Source organism: Coffea arabica, chromosome 1c (genome assembly GCF_036785885.1).
Source record: "Coffea arabica cultivar ET-39 chromosome 1c, Coffea Arabica ET-39 HiFi, whole genome shotgun sequence".
NCBI classification, from domain to species: Eukaryota; Viridiplantae; Streptophyta; class Magnoliopsida; order Gentianales; family Rubiaceae; genus Coffea; species Coffea arabica.
The window spans coordinates 10,297,581-10,319,501 of record NC_092310.1 but is presented as its reverse complement, the minus strand read 5'-3'; the positions used below and the strand labels follow the sequence as shown (position 1 = coordinate 10,319,501).

Here is a 21,921-nt window from a genome sequence, read left to right as displayed (position 1 = left end):
ATTCCCTGCAATCTTTTCCTCCTTCCAACTACTCCTTGTACCCAAATAAAAAACAATTAGTAGTTCAAAGAAAGCAAGGGAAACTGGAACAGCGTACATAATGCACTTTCGTATCAATAGACTATCATCTATTGTCAGCATCTTTCTGTCTTTTGCGCATTCTGATATATACACATACATATACATACAAATATATACATATATACGTACACACACATACATATACATATATATATATATATATATTTTTTAACGATTGCATTGGGCTTTTTAGGGGCATAACAATTTTATAACCCAAGTTTCTGTAATGACTTGTAGATTGTCTTCCAAAAAAAAAGAGAAAAAAAAAAGGCAGATTTTCTCCGTCTTGACTGTTTCCTAGCACCGTCCGCACTCAAATACAAAAGGAACAACTGGAACTAAAATAGAAAGTAACAGAGACTGGATCCTTCCCTACCAAGTCATCAACATTTCTTTATGCTCCATGTGGCTCTCTACTAGAACTTGCCAATTACTACTGCCCATTAGGGAATCAGAGACAAAATCTTTAGGAAGCAGACAAGGAGAAAAAACTACATTCCTCCAATATGCACAGAATGCCAACTACATAACATATGCTATATTTTCAGTAGATAAATTCAATGATCAAGCTATTGGGAGGTAAATTTATGTGAACATGGAATTCCTGACTCGCCTTATTCTTCTATGCCTCTTGTTTCTTGCAAAGGTAAATGCAACCGATTACAGTTCTGAACCTTTTTCTCCTATATATCAGATAGATAAGTTCAATAGAAGTAGCTTTCCTACCGGGTTTTCATTTGGGGCGTCATCTTCAGCTTATCAGGTAAATTATTTGCTCCTGATTTCTTGCATTTGGTATTGATTATTTTTATTTTTTGGTGAGCGGATTATTCTTCATCTTTGGTTTGACCTTTTTTTTTTGGGCTTTACTGTTTCTAATAGATTGAAGGTGCATGGAATCTTGACGGCAAAGGACCTAGCATTTGGGATACCTTCACACATAAATTTCCAGGTTTACATTAAATCATTTAAATCTACTTGTCACAAAATGAATAAATGTTTTGATATCCCGGCAAACTTTCGATATTGATAGCATAACTACATCAACTTAAATACTCAAAAAATGGGTACATTCTGAACATTATCGTCCAATTTCATCCTGGTTAGTACCCTCAGTTTATGGTATACGATCTAAATCATTGGAAGGCAGAGTACAGTTGTTCTTGATCGAATATTCATAAATAGCTTCATGCAAGTCAGTATAGTGGAAAGAGGCCTTATATTGACATTATTTTGCAAACTTATGTGCAATGTCATAAAGATTGAAGTTCTCATGTTAATAATGGTATTTTCTGAAACCACAGAGAAGATAAAGGACCATAACAATGGAGATGTGGCAACAGATTCTTACCATCTCTATAAGGTAATTGGATTTGTTTAAAAATTATGCTTCACGCTCTTTTCGATCTCTGTTCCCTAAAAAGTATTTCACAGACTAACCTTCCATAAAAGATAAAATGAGACCCTTAAGAGTATGTTTTCTATACATTATCAGTGTACAAATTTTTTTTTTTTTTTACATTAATAAGTTTAAATCATGCTATATAACATGAATTCAAATTTGAAATTTAAATCATGTCCATGTGGCGTATATTCATAATTGTTAATGTAAAAAAATCACTATACTGTTAGTGCATGAAAAGTTAATCTAAACTTCAAATTTTTTATTAACAATTTGATCAGCTTTTGTTTCATGCTACAGGAAGATGTTAGGGTTTTGAAGGAAATGAGCATGGACTCTTATCGCTTTTCAATTGCTTGGTCAAGAATCTTACCACGTAAGATGTTACTTTGCATTATTTCTTAAAGGAGTCCAAACTTATTATTTTCCACCGATCTATGTGCCTGGAATAGGATATACTGAAGTAATTGTCGTACTCAAATTTGAGTATAAAATTTCTAGAAATAGAGGTCAAAAGTCTTCTGACAAATTCTTGCATAGACTCTAAAAAAAACTAATATTTGTTATTTAATTTTTCTGCATTGTGGAGGTGGAAGATTAAGTGGAGGTGTGAACGTGAAAGGAATTCAATACTACAACAACCTCATAGATTACCTTCTTATGAATGGCATGTTCCCTTCTACGTTCTAAAAATATTTATTAATGATAAATTTGATTTATTGAATTAAATCAATTCTCAAATTTTTCTGTCACGCTTGCAGGTATGTTGCCAACCGTGACTCTTTTTCACTGGGATCTTCCTCAAGCCTTAGAAGATGAGTATAGCGGATTTTTAAGTCCTTTGATTGTGTAAGTACAGTTGAATATTGTTAACTACTTCTTTATGTCTCTTTTTATCCTATTCTATTTCTACGATTGGGTTATCTGACAAACAAATGAGACAGAAGAAGTAGACATAAAAATGCAAAAGAAGAAATATCTATGAGCATTCCGTCAAATACTTCTGTACAAAAGTGGAGGACTGCAGAAAATTTTAATTTTCAACTTCTTTAAGAATCTAAATGAGATACTTGACTTTAAATTAAAGTATCAACTTGAGAAATTGGGGGTTCGTCTACACTTTTTTTTCCAGCAAGCAAAAAGTGAGATTTAAAAAGTGGGGACGGAAAAAGGGGATTTGAACCCACAAAATCAAAATTCTAGGGAGAAAGCCGTCTACATCTAATTTCATCGTTCCGATGATTTGTGTATGTCAGACAATAGAATAAGACAAATTTGCCATTTTGAAAAACACTGAACTTTTACACCTACACCCACACAAAAGCACTTATTTCGTGTTCATGTTATGTGTTGCACATTATAGTGGAAAAAAGATTGGCAATACTGATGCATAAGCAATCTAACATACTTGTAGGAATGATTTTCATGACTTCGCATATCTTTGCTTTGAGAGATTTGGTGATCGAGTAAAACAATGGATTACCTTCAATGAGCCAGCTTACTTCAGTCAATTTGGTTATGATATGGGGATACATGCACCAGGTCGTTGTTCTTCTTGGATGAACAACAATTGCACTGGTGGAGACTCCAGCACTGAACCATATATCGTTTCGCATCATCAACTTCTGGCTCATGCAGCTGCCGTAAAATTGTACAAGACAAAGTATCAGGTTGCTTACTATTTATTCGTGCTAGAAACAAACACATGATTAATGTGGACTTTTCATCAGCGTAGCACTTATAATTTGAATAAACACAGGAGTATCAAAAGGGAAAAATCGGGATAACGCATGTTGCTTTATGGACGGTGCCGCACTCCCATTCTCTTGATGATCGTCGTGCTTCAATTCGATCTCTCGATTTTTCGCTCGGATGGTGTGTATTCTTTCATGTTATTAAAATCGTGAATAATATTTGATCTTGATGGTCTTTAGAAAATTCTGATATAGACCTGTTCTGTAAATCCAATTCACATGAACTATCTCAGTCGACATAAACTGACCAATTTATGTCGCACTTTCTTAAGAATTGAAAATATGTTATTATAAGCTAGTAATCAGGTATCCATATTACTTCGTTTAAGAACAAAGTCCTGATTCTTGCCCGTATAATTCACACTTCGTCCTTCTCTTTATTATTATTTTTTTTTTGTTTGTTTGCTTTAAAAATTTTCTTCCTATTGAAAATGCAGGTTTATGGACCCTTTGGTTTTTGGAGATTATCCTTCTTCAATGAGAACTCTGGTTGGTGATCGCCTTCCACAATTCACAAAGGAACAATCTGAGCTCGTGAAGGGATCTTACGACTTCATTGGCTTAAACTACTATACTTCTTTTTATGTGGTTGATGCTGGTGTCTCCATTAACATCAGAAACAAAAGTTATTCGACAGATTCTAGAAGTAGTATCTCAGGTATATACTTTAATCATGTTGAGCTAGCTGTTCTGCCAAAAAAAAAAAAGAGCTTATGGTTTATAGAATTTTTTTGTTAACCAAATCTATTGGAATCTTCTTTAATCATTGTAGTGGACCGCAGTGGCAAACTGATTGGTGAACATATTGGTTCAAACTGGATTTATTAATATCCACGAGGACTTTGGAAGATGTTACTTTACGTAAAGAAAAAGTATCAGAATCCCATCATTTATATTACAGAAAATGGTAATTCATTTATTTGCCAAAAATTTCTACACCTTAATTTCTTATCAATGGTCGTTTATGACAGCCATATATTTGTTTCCCTATATATTTATCAAAAAAGTTTTATAAGTTTGTAATTTTTATTTTTAGGATATGTTTCTAATTTTTATTTCTGACCTTCCATTTATACCCATGGACACTTAGTTCATAAAACTACGTCATTAAACAGTACTCAAAATTTCTGCATTATAGATTTAGCAACAAGATATATGCCAATGAAATACTCTATTTCTCATAAATATATATTTAATGAACTACAAGGGATATAGGTTGGCTAGCAACCTTTTGAGTTTAATATCTATATTTTAGAGAACTCAACTTGGTAAGACATTTGAATCTCAAGTATTGTTGAGTCTCGATTTGAACTTATCAGAGATCGCAAGCACCGAAGGAGCAGTCGAGATGTTGAGCTAAAGCCATTGCCAAAGGCTTAGTTGGTTTAGTGGTAGCTAAAAAGGACACCCGTCCCACACACACCACCCCCCCACCCCCCACACAAAACACAACCAAACACCCTTTCTACAGCCAACCCCAGCCCCAGGACAGCTCAAGATAGCACTACTCTCTTTTTAGTCCCAAATTTTCATCTGCTTCTTATTCTGTGGTCATTTAAATATGTAATTTGGCATTGAGTTCTCCATGACGAATTTAATCGCCTTTTTCATACTTTTACATTGTCCACTGAGACAGAATTCATTAATTTTTCCAAGGAAGTTGATCTACTTAAACATGTATCGTACACTGATCTTGTTAGATGTTGATGATTCAAACAATTCTACAATGCTACTCAAGGCACTCAATGACCATTTCAGGATCAAGTACTACCATGGCCATCTTTCTTTCCTGCATAAAGCAATCCGGTAAGTATATATCTCTAACTGAAATGAAATAACTGTAAAACTCTTCTAAATTTAAATTCACGCGAAGGAAGAGCACTATTTTCTAGGGAAAGTGGATAAAAATGGGACAAAGTTTCTGCACAGGGCACTTTTGGACGTTAATTTCATAACGAATGCACCATCTCAGTTAATTGTTACAAAGCGTATTGCATTTTTGTACAAAATCCACTCCTTTTGCGTACATTTACTAGTACATTCAACGAAAGAATTAAAAAATATAGCCTACGCAATACCTAGACCTGAATTGTGCAGCCTTCCTATCAATAAAAAGGACAAGTTTTTTTTTTTTCTTTTTTGTTGCCCCCTGCTTCAAGAAAGCCCTTTTCACAATCTCTTGTATTGAAAAATTAGCCCTTGTCTTCCATGTAAATTCTTCATGTACATATAGGAATTGAAACAAGAATTGCTTTAACTCAATGAGTCAATCAAAATTAATCAACTTTAACATTACACGTAAATAACCAACTTGTCTTAAGCAAGTTAGCCACAAAAAAAAATTTAAAATTCCTTTTTTAACTGTAGGTCGAGAGTCCAAATCTCATATCTTTTATTTAAAAAAATTCAAAAAGTATGCCAAACTGTTATACAACCTAACATCGCTTTGATCTAGGGATAGACCATCTATGTTGTAGAATAGGATAACAGACATGTATGTTGTTGATTGACCAAAAAAAAAATATCACACATAAATGCTTTTTTCTCTTACAGAGATGGCGTCCAAGTCAAAGGACTTTATGGATGGTCAATAGTGGATAATTTTGAATGGGCTTCTGGTTTTACGGTTCGTTTTGGACTCAACTATGTGGACTTCGAGAATGGGTTGAAAAGAATTCCCAAGCTCTCGGCAAAGTGGTTCAAACGATTCCTCAAAAAATATTAGTTTGGTATAGTTGATTACATTCAACACGATGCAGCACTGCAGTCTTGATCATTCGGCAAAATGTGCAATAAGATTTATGAAATTCTTGATCATTCGGCAAATTATGCAATAAGTTGTTTTTTTTAAAAAAAATTTTATTTGCGATAAGTTGTTTGTTGCATTGAATTTGGAAGATACTGGCATTTGGTAATTATATTGTTTGTCTGTCGTTGCAAAGATTGATATTTATCCTTAGCCTTTCTTTTAAGAAGGAAAAAAAAAATAAGAACGACTATACATGAAATAGCAAATTCAGATTGTGAGGTGCCTTCACAAATCTCCCCTGAGGTTTATGTTAATTACAACTTAATCCCTTCACATTTCAAAAATTATACATTGCTCCCGTGAATAGTAGTTGTGGGTGTCATTTGGCTGATGTATGCTAAAAAAACCATACTAATATCCCCAATTGCCCTTAAGGAGTTTTTTTCAAGTCAATTTATTGAATGAATATAATCATTGTTTTCTCCTTATCTCAATTTTTTTTGTGAGCCTCCTTGTCTCAAATTCTACCTTGCCTAAGGCCTAAAATTTTTTCCCTCATGTTCCTCCGCCCAATTTATTATTGTGTACTTGTGTTTTTAATTATCTGTTAAACTTTAGTGGGAGACATTAATGAGAATAAATGAGAAAAATGAAATATAGGCCGATTGAGAGGCATGATCAACACTAAAATTTGTAACATATGAAAATTGAAATTTGGATGAAAAGTATGGATAGGCGGCATAAATGTGTCCAAATTGTGAGAAATAAATAGCAGTAGGGTCAATAGAGTTATTTACTGAGGGAAAATTCTAGGTGGCCACTTTTTAAGTCTTTATATTATTTTGACAATTTTACTACATTTTCTTTAACATTTTGTCCTCCTTAAAAATTTTGGTTTCGATTTGTTTTGCATAACATGAGTGTCCATTCTTTTGGAAAGATTATTGTAGTCATTTTGAGCTATGAAATGAGGTAAGTGTATTACTTGAAATTAGAGAGGTGCTAGGTGAAACTGTCACAAATCTCAGAGGGTGGTTTCTAAAGTATCCCTTTTGTAAATGGTTCAAAAGATTCGTCCAAAAATAATAGTTTGAAATAGCCGCAAACATTGGATACAACGAAAGCTACACTCTTTGATGATTCGGCAATCCATTCGGGATACAATTTATCAAATTCTTGTAACTCTAGTAATGTCTCATTTGAAACCTGTTTCCAGACTAGAAAAGTCTTTTATGAAGAACAAGAAGGACAATTCATTTGTACAATCTCTAAGTCGTCTCTCTTTTTTTTTTTTTTTTTAATTTGTAAGGTACTGCATTTCGTACTTATTGATGGTATACAAAAACTAAAAAAAAAAAAAAAGTATACAAAACTGGATCTTGGATGGGAGCAAGAAGAAAGAGTCGTTTGGCTCAAGATTGCCATATTTCAGGCTCCATTTTTTTTTTCTTATTGTTGATTATTTTCATAATTAGTTAATGCAAGACATTAACTATGAAATAAAGCGTTAGAAAAAATTAGGTTCGCCTTCAATGACTCATGTTAAGAAAGATTTTTTTTTTTGAATTCTGTTCTTCGCAAGTATGAAAGATGAATAGCACCATAGCGTCACAACGTGACAACAATAATTTTGCAATCCTATCTTGTTTCGCTTTGTACCTTAATTAGCTATTAAAACAGATGGTTTAGTAAAATATGAAATTAATCCAGAAGTGGATCATTAGGTTTTTTTTTAAAGAAAAAGTAATACCCTATTTTTCCTTATAAAAAGTAAATTTCATTAATCAAGTTGTTAGAGATCATCATGTACGATTTGTTTTACACAGTAAAATCCTATGGTAGAATAACATACACTAGAAATGATAGATCCATAGCTTAACAAATACAAAGATTTGAAAATTTGTGGATAGTTGTGAAAACTACAATGTTTGGAGAAAAAAAAAAGTAATAGCCTAATGGCGGCTGGTAATTGTGCAAGTCTGTGAGTCTTGCAATTCCTCTCCCCACAATTTTTCCTCCTTCCAATTCTCCCTTTTTCGATCACAACCCCGTCCCTCACGAAAAGGGAAAGTACAAAAAGGGAAAAGAAAGTGTGAAAGCTAACTTGAAAAGTGCGAACATCATAGATTACCATCCACTGCCAGCAGGTTCTTTTTCTCTTTGTTTCGTTCACTTGGAACGATAAAGAAAGACAATGGGTGGAACGGATCGAAATCTTCTAAATTTGGAATTTCATGAGAAATCAATATGGGACATTCTGTCTCTTAATATTTTTTTGCACACATGACGTGACTCCTTGACTCAATAATAAAGAGAGACCAGAACTAATTTGTGAACTTATTGGGAAAAACTTGAAATAAGAGTGAATGCATCTCCCAAGCGATTTGTGAACTTGAGGTATGGGTGAACAGAGTCCTGAAACTCTTGAAACCGGTGAACGAAGGAATAAGACATGGGGTAAATGGTTGATTAATAAATACAAGACTTACCTCTGATATCATGGTAAAGAAGCAGATATTCTATTTCAAAACCAATTGAATTCATGGAGTGGCCCTGTTGACAAAAAAAATAATAATAATAAACCAAGCTCATTTTAGTTGATTTAGAATTAGATTTAACATTTATTTGGTAATTAGATTAGAACCCGTGTCAAAGTTAATTTAGAAAATATAATTGAGTTGCGTTTTGATAGGCATGGGGTGTATATATAAAAATAATCTCTATCTCAAGTTTTAAATTTATAAATTTCTAAATATCCTACACACAACTACAAGTATACAGATCCTGTTTGAATATAGGGTATTAAGGGTCGATCTCATAGGGAAGAGTGATCAATTACTGATACTATTCAAACTTCTTTATTATTTAGATGCTCACTAATGCGAGAAAGTAATTGTAAACTACAAAACACAAAATAAAAAGGAAGTAAATCAACAATACAAAACTCCTAGGGAATGGAATTCCTAATCACTCTTTGCTCACAATATTACTTGGGTAATTGAATAGTACTACCATGGTTAGTTATCGCATAAATTCCTTATGTATGTGAAACCTACTTTCATAGTAAATTAACTATACCTATAACTAATCCATACCTGTTCTCGTCATTATAAAATTAGTTACAATTTTATGAACTTCTATGAAATTACTATAAAACAAGTCATAAAAGTGCACCTCCACTTTCATGAGTATGTTCCTTACGTTTAGCACATTTTTGAGCTAACATTGAATTATAACTTTGATTAATGATCCAATATCTTCAAATAATCACAACTAATGGCTAGTTAATCATGATTGTAGGAACAAAAGGGCTAAATAACTAACTCAAAGTAATAGCATCAACCTCCCAAGCAAATCTCACAAACAAATCATACCAAGTTCATCCAACCCCAAGGCATGAAACTTTAGCTAAATATAAAGCAAATGAAAATACAACCCAATGTTGTATTATAACTAATAAAGAAATCAAATACAAGAGTTAAAATGTTAGGATAGATCAAACCCTTATCACTAGAGCTCAACTTCTCCATCTTCAACCTCAATGCTCATTCAAGCTACCTAATACAAAGATAGGATGATTAATCTACTCTGACACTAACCTAGTCCAATCTAAGATCTAAGATCTAGTTAAGATCTACATTTTTATGTTGATTATTCTCCTTGTTTTCCTCTCTTTTTCTCCAGAAATTTCGTCCATATGGTCCCTTATTTATAGGAAAGAGGAAAGACTTCAATTATTGCGCAAGTTGTAGCTTTTCTCATACTCGAATCTCGCTGACAATCCATAATCCATGCATGGATTGTTAGCCAAATTGCTTCCATGTTTTTGCCTTGAAAAATGCTCAAGCATAGCCTTCAAATGGGATCTGCGAGGGGATCCGTGGACTTGAGGTCTGCGAATCTATCCACGGATTCCCCATTTTGCTTTGTTCTTCATTAGTCTTTTGCTCTCTGCCAGCAATCTATCTAGGAATTCAGACCCAAATTGATATGAACATTTCTCTGTAAAGAAGGCTAAATTAACTCTTATACAAAATATATAAATCTTTCAGATAGCTTTCTAATGGCTCAAGAATCATGTCATTTTAAGATTTGAGGACTGAATTATGGCAAAAAAAAAAAAAACTAATGAGTGGTCAGAAAACATTGTGGAGAAAAGTATTTCAGTAATTTGGACTTGTGGCTAAGAAAATGTGAGAATTGGATCTTGGTGTCTCAAAGAATTGTAGCCCTTCCTCTTTGCTTTAAAATAGTTTAAAAATCATCTCAATCCAAGTTTTGTAACTCAAGTTATAGCCGATGTACCAAAATATCATTGATGTCAATGCTTTTCTTCTTGTTTCTTAATTATTTCATCCCTTGGTCCTTCATGTCACATGATTTTCACTTCAAATCATCAGCAATCATGCAAGTATTTTCTCACTTCCCTTCAATTGATGATTTTATTATCAAAACCTATAAAAACATGAAATTTTTGCACTTAAGTCCATAGAAATGCAAGTTTTCTCACTTAACCACAAAATGCAAAACTTAACTAAAAATCTAGTTATTCAACTCAAACTTAAATGAAAAACCACAAAAATACACATAAATAACCACACACAAATATGCAAAACAAGCACTTATCATGTTTAAATACTAGTATTGAAGTAGGTTTCACCATATATTTTTCTACATATGGACTTGAAGTCCTTTAGTTGTAGTTGAGGAAAATTAGTGAATTGATTGAAAAAAATTTTCTTTCCTCCCGTACCTTCCTTCTAGTTTCAACGTGTGATTTATCAGATCATCGGAAGTCTCGCAACTTTGAGAGTTTATCATATATATTTTGAGTTCCTTCTTGTTTCTTAATTTGGCAAATTTTGATATGATATTAATACTTCAACTACGTGATTTTTTATTCTAACAAGTAGTATTAAAACCATACGTTTAAGAAATTGACTTGGGGCATCAAGAGTGCCGTGTTTGTGGTAGAGCATTTAAATATTGAAGAATTAGACCACAAGAATTGGTCTCGGGTACTCATTCATTGGTTGACAATTAGGGAAAAAATTGGATCTAATTGGACAGAGGCCTAAGAGAGGGACCTTGTCAAAATTGTGGGTGTTGATAGTGATAAGATAATCCTATCAAATAATTATGTTGGTGTTGTGCAATCACTAGAGAAAAAGATCTAGCCAAATTATTGATTGTAGTGGTCTTTTCTGTAGTGGAGAGGCTGAAGCCAGGAAGGCCAAGAAATTAAAGTAGGGAAGAAAAAAATATTTGTGAAGGTATGTAAATTATTTTCAAGTTGCAACAATGAATAGAAAATTTGTCAATGGTAAAAAATTTTAAATTTTGCAACATTGACTACTAATGAAGAAAGATTAGATTGGGTTGCAATAATGGAGAAATATTTCAAAAGGTGTAAATTGGTTGATATTGTCAAAATAAATTTTAATAATGGTTTGTTAAAAGCAAATGAGAAAAAGAAAGCAAAATTGTTCTTCAAGATTATGCAGAAATCTATATGACTGGAGAATATTATATGAGATTTTTTTTATTAATTCTCAACCACCCTAGTGATTTGGGTTAGATCTTTTTTATATTTCTGTTGGGTTTGCATATGAGTCTGATTATGAGTCAAAATTTGATTTGATATGGGAATTTGATTTGTAGGAAGATGTATTTGTTGATGATGGAGAAATTTGTAAAATTTTTGATATGGTTGAAGATTTTAATTGCATCTTTTATTTAAGTGATTGATGACGAAGTATATGTTGGTGAAAGTTTTGATTTGAATGGAAATGTGTATGAAAATATCAGTGGAGTGGATAAATCTATTGAAAATTTTTATAGTAAAAATTATTTTTAAAAAGAAAATATGATGCCAAGATTTTTGTAACTTGTGTGGATAATTATCATGACTATAGTGGCCCTAATAGTGAATGGGTGAACATTGAGGAATTTTTATCAAGTAGAATTAGATGCCGAATTGTGTGCAAAATACAAGCATGTCCCGCTCCTGCTAGCGAAGATAAAAATAAATATTAAATTGGTGTTGCAAGTAAGTTGTACTACTATAGGGGCTGTAATGGCAATTGAAACTCATGATAGCATTAGAGATGATGACATTCGAAAACTTGTTTTAAGGGAGGTAATGTTGAAAAAAATTTAAACAAAGGTCATTTTAGTTGATTTAGAATTAGATTTAATATTTGGTGACTAGATTATAATTGATTGATGCCACAGTTAGTTTGAGAGATATAATTGAGTTGTATATAATTAGATATTAGTATTGGAGTAGGTTTCACGATTATATTTTTCTATATAAGGACTTGGAGTCCTAACATTAGGACTTCAAGTGCTTTAGTTGTACTTGAGCAAAAATAGTAAAATGATTGAAAATTGTTTTCTTTCGTCCTCTCGCTAAAAGGATGTAAGAGGAGTTGCATCCTCTCGCTATATTACTCTGTAAATGGCCTGTTGGCCTCCATTGCACCAAAAAATATATCTATATATATATATACACACACACACATATATATATATATATTTTTTGAGTGCTTTCTTATTTCTTAGTTTGACAAATTTTGATATGGTATTATTACTTTCACTGCATGATTTTTTTATGCTAATAGGCCCAATATCTTAACAATTTGGGTGGAATTCTTCACGAAATCAACGAAGCTGGATATTTATTTGTTTTAACACGGAAAACATATACAAAAACTCTTTTAAGTTTCTGCAAAGAAATCTAGATTGGCCCCTCTTGACTTCTTCCAGGCCATCCGGCCCTGCACGGAATTTATAATATTAGAACAACTAAAAGTGACAGAATTTGACTTCTTCAAAGTCATCACCAATTCCTTTCATGCTGCTCCACGTGGCTGTCTACAAGAATTTGCCGAAATCCGGCACAAAAACCATAGGGATCAGACAATGCCAGCTTCATATGCTGTGTGTATAAACCCATGATCAAGCAGTGCAAAGGTAGATTCGCTGTTGATCATGGAATTTCTGATATGGCTTATTCTCCTATGCCTCCTGTTTCTTGCAGAGGTGCATGCCATCGATCGCAATGCTGAACCTTTTTCTCCAACATATCGGATACATCAGTTCAATAGGAGTAGTTTTCCTACAGGGTTCTTATTTGGGGCCTCGTCTTCTGCTTATCAGGTGCATAATACGCACCTAATTCTTTTGCTTTGTTACTGAACTATTCATTTTTGTGACTGGACCATTCTTCATCTTTAGTTTGGTATTTTTTCCCCTTTACTGAATTGTCTTCTCCAACAGATTGAAGGCGCATGGAATGTTGATGGCAAAGGACCGAGTATATGGGATAGCTTCACACATAAATATCCAGGTTTATATTAATCTTTTTTTTTTGGGTGTCAAAAAGTTTACAGTAATCATTCAACTCAATTTGTCTCAAAATGAAATAAGAGTTTTGATGTGTATCCAGAAATGGCCAGAGTCTTTTCTGAAAAATGGAGAGGAATATACACATTTAGGCATGTGGATTTTTTCTTTTTTATTTTATTTGACAAGAATGATTACTTAGGCATTTTCATTCATTTCCACAATTTGCAATGGCATAAAATTTGAAGTTCTACAGTTATTAACGCATTCTTTTCTAGAACAACAGAGAAGATACAGGACCATAGTAATGGAGATGTGGCCACGGACTCTTACCATCTTTATAAGGTAATTGGAATTGCTTAAACAACAATTGCTTTAATCTTTCATTAGTCTGTATTTCCTCAATGGCAATTCAAAAACTATCCCTCGCCAAAACAAAAAATAAAACACACACACACACACATACATACATATATATACATACACACACATATATATACATATATATATACACACATATATGTGTGTACACACACTCAAATCCACCAAGACATTAACAATTTGATCAGATTATGTTTAATGTTACAGGAAGATGTTAGACTCTTGAAGGAAATGAACATGGACACTTATCGGTTCTCAATTTCTTGGCCAAGAGTCTTGCCACGTAAGATGTCACTTCCAATCTTCTCTAATCTCTACTGACCAAAATTTATCTTTAGGGGTGCCTAAAAATTATTTTTCCGTCAAATCAATGCACCAAAAAGAATTCTAGATATGGAAAAGAAGAGTTGCAGAGACTTGTAAACAAGTTAACAGCCTAATTTTTGTTATCCAATTTTTCTTCATTGTGCAGGTGGAAAATTAAGTGGAGGTGTAAATGAGAAAGGAATTCAATATTACAACAATCTCATAGATTACCTTCTTATTAACGGCAAGTTTCCTTGTTTTAAAAATATATATTGAAGATAAATTTGTGAAGAATTTTTTTCTCTCTGCTGATTTTTCATTTGAATGCACACATTCACATTTATTGTACTCTTGCATTTAGATATTTTCTCAATTTAATTATACTGAAACAAAAAAATAAACACTCTTAACTAGTTCCCACTAACACTCATTAGCAGAACATATTTGTTAATTAATTGAATTGAATTGAATATCAAAATTTTACAACATGCCCGCAGATATATTGCCGACTGTGACTCTTTTCCATTGGGATCTTCCTCAAGCCTTAGAGGATGAGTATGGCGGTTTTTTAAATCCTCGAATTGTGTAAGTATAATTTAAATAATCAACTTCTATTATCTATATGTCTCATTTGTTTAACCGTCTTTAACATTTTGTGGACTTCCCCAAATCAATTCCACAATTTCAAACAGCAAGTGCTTATCATGCTGTCTTTCAAACTCTACCTGTATACTCGAACTAGCAAACTTTTTGTCATATCCCAAAAAAAAAAAAAACCGTTTGTCAAATTCATTTGGATGACAAATATATCTAAGATTTGAATTACTAGCCGTGCCCAATCCTACGGTGACAGATTATTATTTCATGAAATTTTCTGCTAACACCTCCGTCTTAGCCTGTGAAAGTTTGTACCCTGGAACAAGAAAATAACATGAATTTGTGATTTAAACAGTCAACCTACTATAACTTTTACTTAAAAAGAAAAGAAAGAAAAAAAAAAGTTAGTTTGTGCTGGATGTTACGACTTGAATTGTTGCCAAAAAATTCGCCATCATTGATGCATATGTGATCTTGCGTACTCGTAGGAACGATTTTCATGACTTCGCCAATCTTTGCTTCGAGAGATTTGGCGATCGAGTAAAACATTGGATTACCTTCAATGAGCCATCCATGTACAGTATATATGGTTATGATTATGGGCAGAGTGCACCAGGTCGCTGCTCTTCTTGGAGGAACAGCAATTGTACAAGTGGCGACTCAAGCACTGAACCATATATTGTTTCACATCATCAGCTTCTAGCTCATGCATATGCCGTAAAGTTGTACCAGACCAAGTATCAGGTTACATGTTTACCATTTCTTCGTACCAAAAATAAATAATTACAAGATTGTTCAGTTTCCATCGTAACTCCTTCAATTTGAATGGACTTAGGGATATCAAAAGGGAAAAATCGGGATCACGCATGCTGTTATATGGTTGGTTCCATACTCCCATTCGCTTGATGATCATCGTGCTACTGTTCGAGGCCTCGATTTTTCATTTGGATGGTAGGTGTTCGATCTTCTTGTATTGACTAGGAAAAATATGGGACCTTGATTATGTTTGGAAAATTCAGATAAAAACTTGTTCTATGAGCAACATGTCTCGTTCCACGTAGACTGGGCTTATATTTAAACCTCATTGTGTTTCAGATAGAGGACATGATATTTTAGTTGGCAAAATCATGGATAAAATAGTCAGTAGTAATCTCCTCTTATTAACTGCGAATGTGCTACTATAATCCTGGAATCAAGCATCTAAGTTCATGAGCAAGGTTTTGATTCATGCCCATCTAGTTTTATGCTTCGTATTTTCCTTCTATTTGAAAAAAAAAAAAAAAATCTACCTATTGTCTCTACAGGTTTATGGACCCTTTGGTTTTTGGAGATTATCCTTCGTCAATGAGAACTCTGGTTGGTGATCGTCTTCCAAAATTCACAAAGGAACAGTCTGAGCTCGTGAAAGGATCTTATGATTTCATTGGCTTAAACTACTATAGTTCTCTATATGTTGTCGATGCTAGTTTCCCCATTCACATCAAAAACAAAAGTTATACAACAGATTCTAAAACTAATACCTCAGGTATATTCTATTCTCATTTTGAACTGCTTTCTTGAAGGAACAAAAAAAGTATAGTATTGACCAAATGCATCCGAATCTTTTTTTAATCATTGTAGTGGAACGCAATGGCAAGCTGCCTGGTGAACAAATTGGATCAGGCAGGGTTGTTTATTATCCCAGAGGACTTTGGAAGATGTTGCTATATGTAAAGAGAAAGTATCAGAATCCCATTATTTACATTACAGAAAATGGTAATCCACTTACAAAATATGTGCCAACCATTTCTACACCATAATTTCTTATCAACAATAGTTTACAGTAGTCATAGGTTCGTCACCTAATTTTCAACTTTTTTGGGGTTTTGGGTTTGATATTTATTATAGCCTCTATCATATTTTGTTGAACATTGGGTGTTCTTGTGAGTAGAACTGTCTTGAATCCAACCCGTAGGTCTGTTTTTCCTTTTCTTTTTTTTTTTTTTTTTTTTAGGCAAACCCTAGGTCTGTTAAGTACAGTTTAACATTTAAGCTCAAGCTTGAACATATAAACTCAAAACTTAGCTAAAGTAAATAATCATTAGACATGACTTCGTCACTTCGGCTCGAAAATTGAGCGTCCTTACCTTTTTTTATTATATATATATATATATATATATATATATATATATATATATATATATATAGGTTGCTAGTTGTTTATATGTGTGTGTGTCATAAGCTACAAAGGAATAAAAGGTTATTGACCTGTTGAGCTTAAATTAAAGAGATACTTTCACAAACCTTCCCTGAGATTTATGAAAACTACAACTAGCTCCCTCCATATTTCAAAAATTACACATAGCTCCCCTGAATAGTAGCTTTGAGTTTCATTTGGATGATGTGTACACAAAAAATCATACTAATGTCCCAAAATTTTCTTAAGGAGTTCATTTTAAATTACACCATTCAATAAATATAATCATTTTTTCCCTCCTAGTCTCAAACATCTTGCTTTGCCTAAGGTTTAAATCACTTCATATTCCTTTAACCGAATTTAACATTGTACAATTGTTTTATAATTGTTTATTAAACTTTGGTAGGAGGAAAGAATGAGAATGAATATGAATGAGAAAAATGAAACATGGGTGTATTAAGGGCGTGATCAACACCAAAATGTGTGGTATATGAAAATTGGTATTTTGAAGAAGAATGAAAAACTTGAATGGACGAAATAGATGAGTCAAAATTGTTGAAAATAAATGTCAGTGCTGATGATAAGGCTATTTAGTGAAGAGAAATACATGTCAGTGTTGTCATAGCCATTTTTAATTTGTTTTAGGATATTTTAATTTTTTTCCACTTAAAAAATTGGCCTATTTTTTTACTTAGGAGGAATATCATTCTTTTATGAAGGCTATTATAGTCTTTTTGAGTTATGAAGGGAGGTAAGTGTTATTTTTAAAATTAGAAGGGTGCTAAATGGAATGTTAGAAACCATGGGGGAGGATTCTGAAATTATCCCTAAATTAAATAGCTATAATCACAATCTGATTTGACAAGACATTGAATCTTAAGTGTCGTTTGATCTTTGATTTGATGTTATCGAATTAAAAGCCCAAAACAAGCCCATAGGAATTTTTGCTGAAGTTATTTGCTGAAGGTTCACTTGGATCTGGGCCCTGCTAAAGAATTTTAACTAGGGCAGATTACGCGTTATCCCTACGTAGTTTAGCGATTTTCACATAATTCCCTATGATTTCAAAAGTCATACATAACTCTTTCATGGTTTGGATTAAAATGTCAAAATGATAGAAATGATCATTCGTAACGGAACACTTAAAAATGTCGAAATTATCCGTATAAATACATGGCAAACTAACTACGTATGATTTTATATTTTACCATATAACCCCTTATGATTTAATACTTTATTATATAACTCCTTTATGGTTTTCAAAATATACATATAACCCCCCTTACTTAATTAATAATTTTCAACTTTACATAAGAGTATTTTTGACATTTTAAGTGACTCCATTACGAATGATCATTTCCGTCACTTTGATATTTTAATCTAAATCATGAGAGGATTATGTATAGTTTTTGAAACTATAGAAGGGTTATGTAAAAAAATGCTAAACCCCAGGAGGGTAAAGTGTAATTTGCCCTTTTAACTATTTGTAGTCTCTCATCTGAACTATTTTCTATTGTACATCTTATTGACATATATTTAGGCAAATAGAGCCAGAAATCACTAAACTTTTTCAGAAAGTTGATCGTCTTAAACATGTTGTCTTCATTGAACTGAAGGCAACTGTAGTTTGGGTCGGCATCCTACAACCATTTTTTAAACTTTTTGATTGGTGAAATAAAACAATTAAGTGTACTAACTTCAAGCATGTATGAGCACTAATGTTGTATGCATCCACTACTAATCTTGTTCTTAGGTATTGATCAGAGAAACAATTCTACAATGCCATCGGAGGCAATCAATGACAATTTCAGGATCAAATACTACCATGGCCATCTTTCTTTCCTACACAAGGCAATCCGGTAAAGTATACATTTCAAACTGAAATGCCTGAGAAATTCTTCCCAATTTGATATTGACCCAAAGGAAGAGCACTATTTTCTATGGAAAGTAGATAAAAAAATAAAGGTTTGGGAAAAAAATTATCTGCAAAGGACCGTTTGGACGATAATTTATAAAGAATGCCCAATTTAAGTTAATTGTTGTAAAGCATATTTGATTTTTGTACAAAATTCACGTTTTTTGTGTACATTTACTAGTACATTCAATGAAAGAATCAACCAAATAATCTAAGAATAGCTAGAGCTGAATTGTGCAGTTTCTCCTTTCAATAAAAAATAGTATTCGTTTTTTTCCCTTTTTTGGTATTACTCCAGATGTCTGGTAGTACCTTTGAGCCATGACAAATTCGGAGTCAAGCCGGATTGGATCCACGAGGGCAGTATATATATATATATATATATATATATATATATATATATATTTCATGAAAGCCATTTTCACCACCTCTCTTATTAACCCTTTTCTTGAAAGTAAACTCTTCATTTATGAATGTACACTCATGAGTCGGTCGATATTCAATCAATTTTAACATCATCATGTGGATGCTCTTTTCTTTACAGTGATGGAGTCCAAGTGAAAGGATTTTATGGATGGTCAATATTGGATAATTTTGAATGGGGTTTTGGTTTTACGGTTCGTTTTGGACTCAACTATGTGGATTTCGAAAATGGGTTGAAAAGAACTCCAAAGCTCTCCTCAAAGTGGTTCGAAAGGTTCCTCCAAAAATAATAATTTGATTTGGCAAAATATTCGATATGATCTATGTAATTCTTGTACTGTAATAATGTTTCATCTCTTACTTGTTCCGAGAGAAGGAAATAATTTTTGTTTTAATGAAGATCAAGAAGGAAATTTTATGTTTACAGTCTCTAAGTTGTTTGTTTGAATTTGGAAGATACTAGCATTTGGAGTTTATTGGTCGTCTTTTGTTGCAAGATTGATATTTATCCTCCCTATTTTCTTTACAGAGGAAACAGAAAATCGGGATTATACACGGGATTGTTATATGCCAACTTTTGTAATAACAATTTTTGGTGAAAGATTATAAGTAGAGGTGGCAAAATGGGGGTATGAGCGGGATTTACTTGGATTTGAGATGCGACTGAATAATATAGGTTTAGGACCAACCTTACCCATATGTGTTTTGGAACTAATTTGGGCGGGATTACTTTGGTATAGGTTTAAATTGATCCTGCCCAATATCCAAATCTATTTGCTGTATTTTTTTTTCATTAATTCTTTTTTTTTATTTTTTATTTATTAAATTTCTTTCATCTTATTGTGAATTTATATTTTCTTGAATTCTTTTTTCCCTCAAATTTTCTTTTACTTATTTTTTATGCATATATATATATATATATATTAATCTTTGATTTCCAATGTTGTTAAATGTTAGTTGAGGAAAAAAACAGTCCTATCAAAACTTAAAAGTACTGATACAAGAAATGGCGTTTGGAACTACGAGCCATCACAAAACTACCAAGACTTGACAAAAGCATTTCTAATATGATTATATATTAATTACTTTCATATTACTCCCAATATTCATTTTGATCAGTATTCTACTAGAAAAGGAGTTCAAAACCATTTACAAGCCTAAAAGAGCCTCCAGCCTTGTTTAGGCCTTTTTCAGCCTGACTGCGCAACCATTGAGTTCCTATCTTAAAACAAGATATTGTTTTTTTCGACATTTTTCAAAAAGCATTTTGAATTGAGACTAGCGATAGAATTTTTACGAAAAAAGAGAAAAAAATTAAAAAAAAAAACTGATTTCTATGGAACAAAAGAGTTCAAGAAACTAGATGGGGATTTTAATCATAATTACAAGGAAAAAAACTGAAGGACCTATCTGAAAGAATAAAAATGATTCACTTGAATCATTAAAAGATATATAACAATTGATGGGATAAATTTTTGGTGAGATCTTCGGGCCCCAATGGTACCCAAGTATTTCCCAAAACTTCCCATCAATTGATGGGTACAAAAGGGATTAGTCCTATTTAAAACCCAATTTTAAAATTAGAATACACATCCTACCCAAAGTCCCTTTGGACATAGGTAACTCATTGAGATTTGGGACAAATTGCCATCTCTAACAATTAGTGATGAGATTTTTACTTCACACCAAATTTTAAAAAGGTAAATAACCCATTTTCTACAGATTGTTTGTCGAGTATAACGGATATTAGGTGTCGATCTAAATGGAAAGATTGTCAACTACCAATAGTATTCGAACTTCTTTATTATTTAAACTATCACAAGTAGAGTACATAAATCTATATTACTAAAAAGCAAAGAGATTCCTAGAGTCAATGAATTCTTAAATACTCGTGTAAGTGAATATTACTGGTTCATTGAGTTTATTATTTTGGCTAAGTCATGACTAATTCCCTAATGTACGTGATACTCACTTTCATTAGTGCCCCAACTATACCTATAACTATCCCTCACCTATATTTAGTGGTGAAAAAACTAGCTATAGATTTATTCAATTCTTTGAAATTACATGGTCAAATCCACAAAGTTGTTTCTCTACTTTCATGACAATACTCCTAGATTCAACACTTCCATAAACTAGTGTTAAATCACAACTTTCATTGATGATACAACACCTTTAGATATTCGTAATTAATGATAAGTTAATCATGATTGAAACAACAAAAGTGCTAAATATGTGAGGACCCAAAAATTTGTGTAAATTTCATACTGTTATTTTAATTTTATATATATACCTTATTATTAACGAATTTAAGTGTTTAATTGTTTTACCACTTGAGAGGTGAATAATAGAAGTTTGTAATGTGAGAACCCAAAATTTATATAAATACTCTTCACCTGTTACTTACAAATTCGAACGTGTTATGTTACTTATCTATCGATTTAATTACGTGTTGAATTGCTTTTGTGTAACTTATGTGTTCAAGTGTGTTTTAATCCATTGCAAGATTAAACCCTAGGGATATAATACTAATTTGAACAAATTAATGGGGCAATAGTGTGACCATTAAAAATTATTTGGCCATAGTTGAATAATGTCTTGACACAAAATACATGCATTTGACAATTGTCAAGATTCTTGCCAAGTGCTAAAATTATTGCCAAATGACCAAATTTGTGAGAACCTGAAAATTTTCTTATTTATTAAATATTACTAGTTTACTTAAATATTTATTTACTTATTTTCTCCGAATTATTTATTTCGACTATTTAAAATCTATTTATATGGAAC

The 21,921-nt window shown here is 32.5% G+C and overlaps 1 protein-coding gene and 1 pseudogene across 1 annotated transcript; both read left to right on the top strand.

Annotated features, from left to right (window-relative positions):
- Positions 1-676: 676 nt before the first annotated feature.
- Positions 677-6,136, top strand: LOC140038930 (beta-glucosidase 12-like; annotated as a pseudogene).
- Positions 6,137-12,483: 6,347 nt separating this feature from the next.
- LOC113691697 (beta-glucosidase 12-like) lies at positions 12,484-19,557 on the top strand. The gene is made up of 12 exons (XM_072056763.1): positions 12,484-13,147; positions 13,268-13,337; positions 13,620-13,678; positions 13,922-13,997; positions 14,187-14,264; positions 14,518-14,605; positions 15,106-15,361; positions 15,453-15,568; positions 15,922-16,142; positions 16,238-16,372; positions 18,547-18,652; positions 19,253-19,557. The coding sequence occupies exons 1-12, from the start codon at positions 12,980-12,982 to the stop codon at positions 19,419-19,421; spliced, it is 1,542 nt and encodes a 513-aa protein (XP_071912864.1). The 5' UTR covers positions 12,484-12,979; the 3' UTR covers positions 19,422-19,557.
- The last annotated feature ends 2,364 nt before the right edge of the window (positions 19,558-21,921 follow it).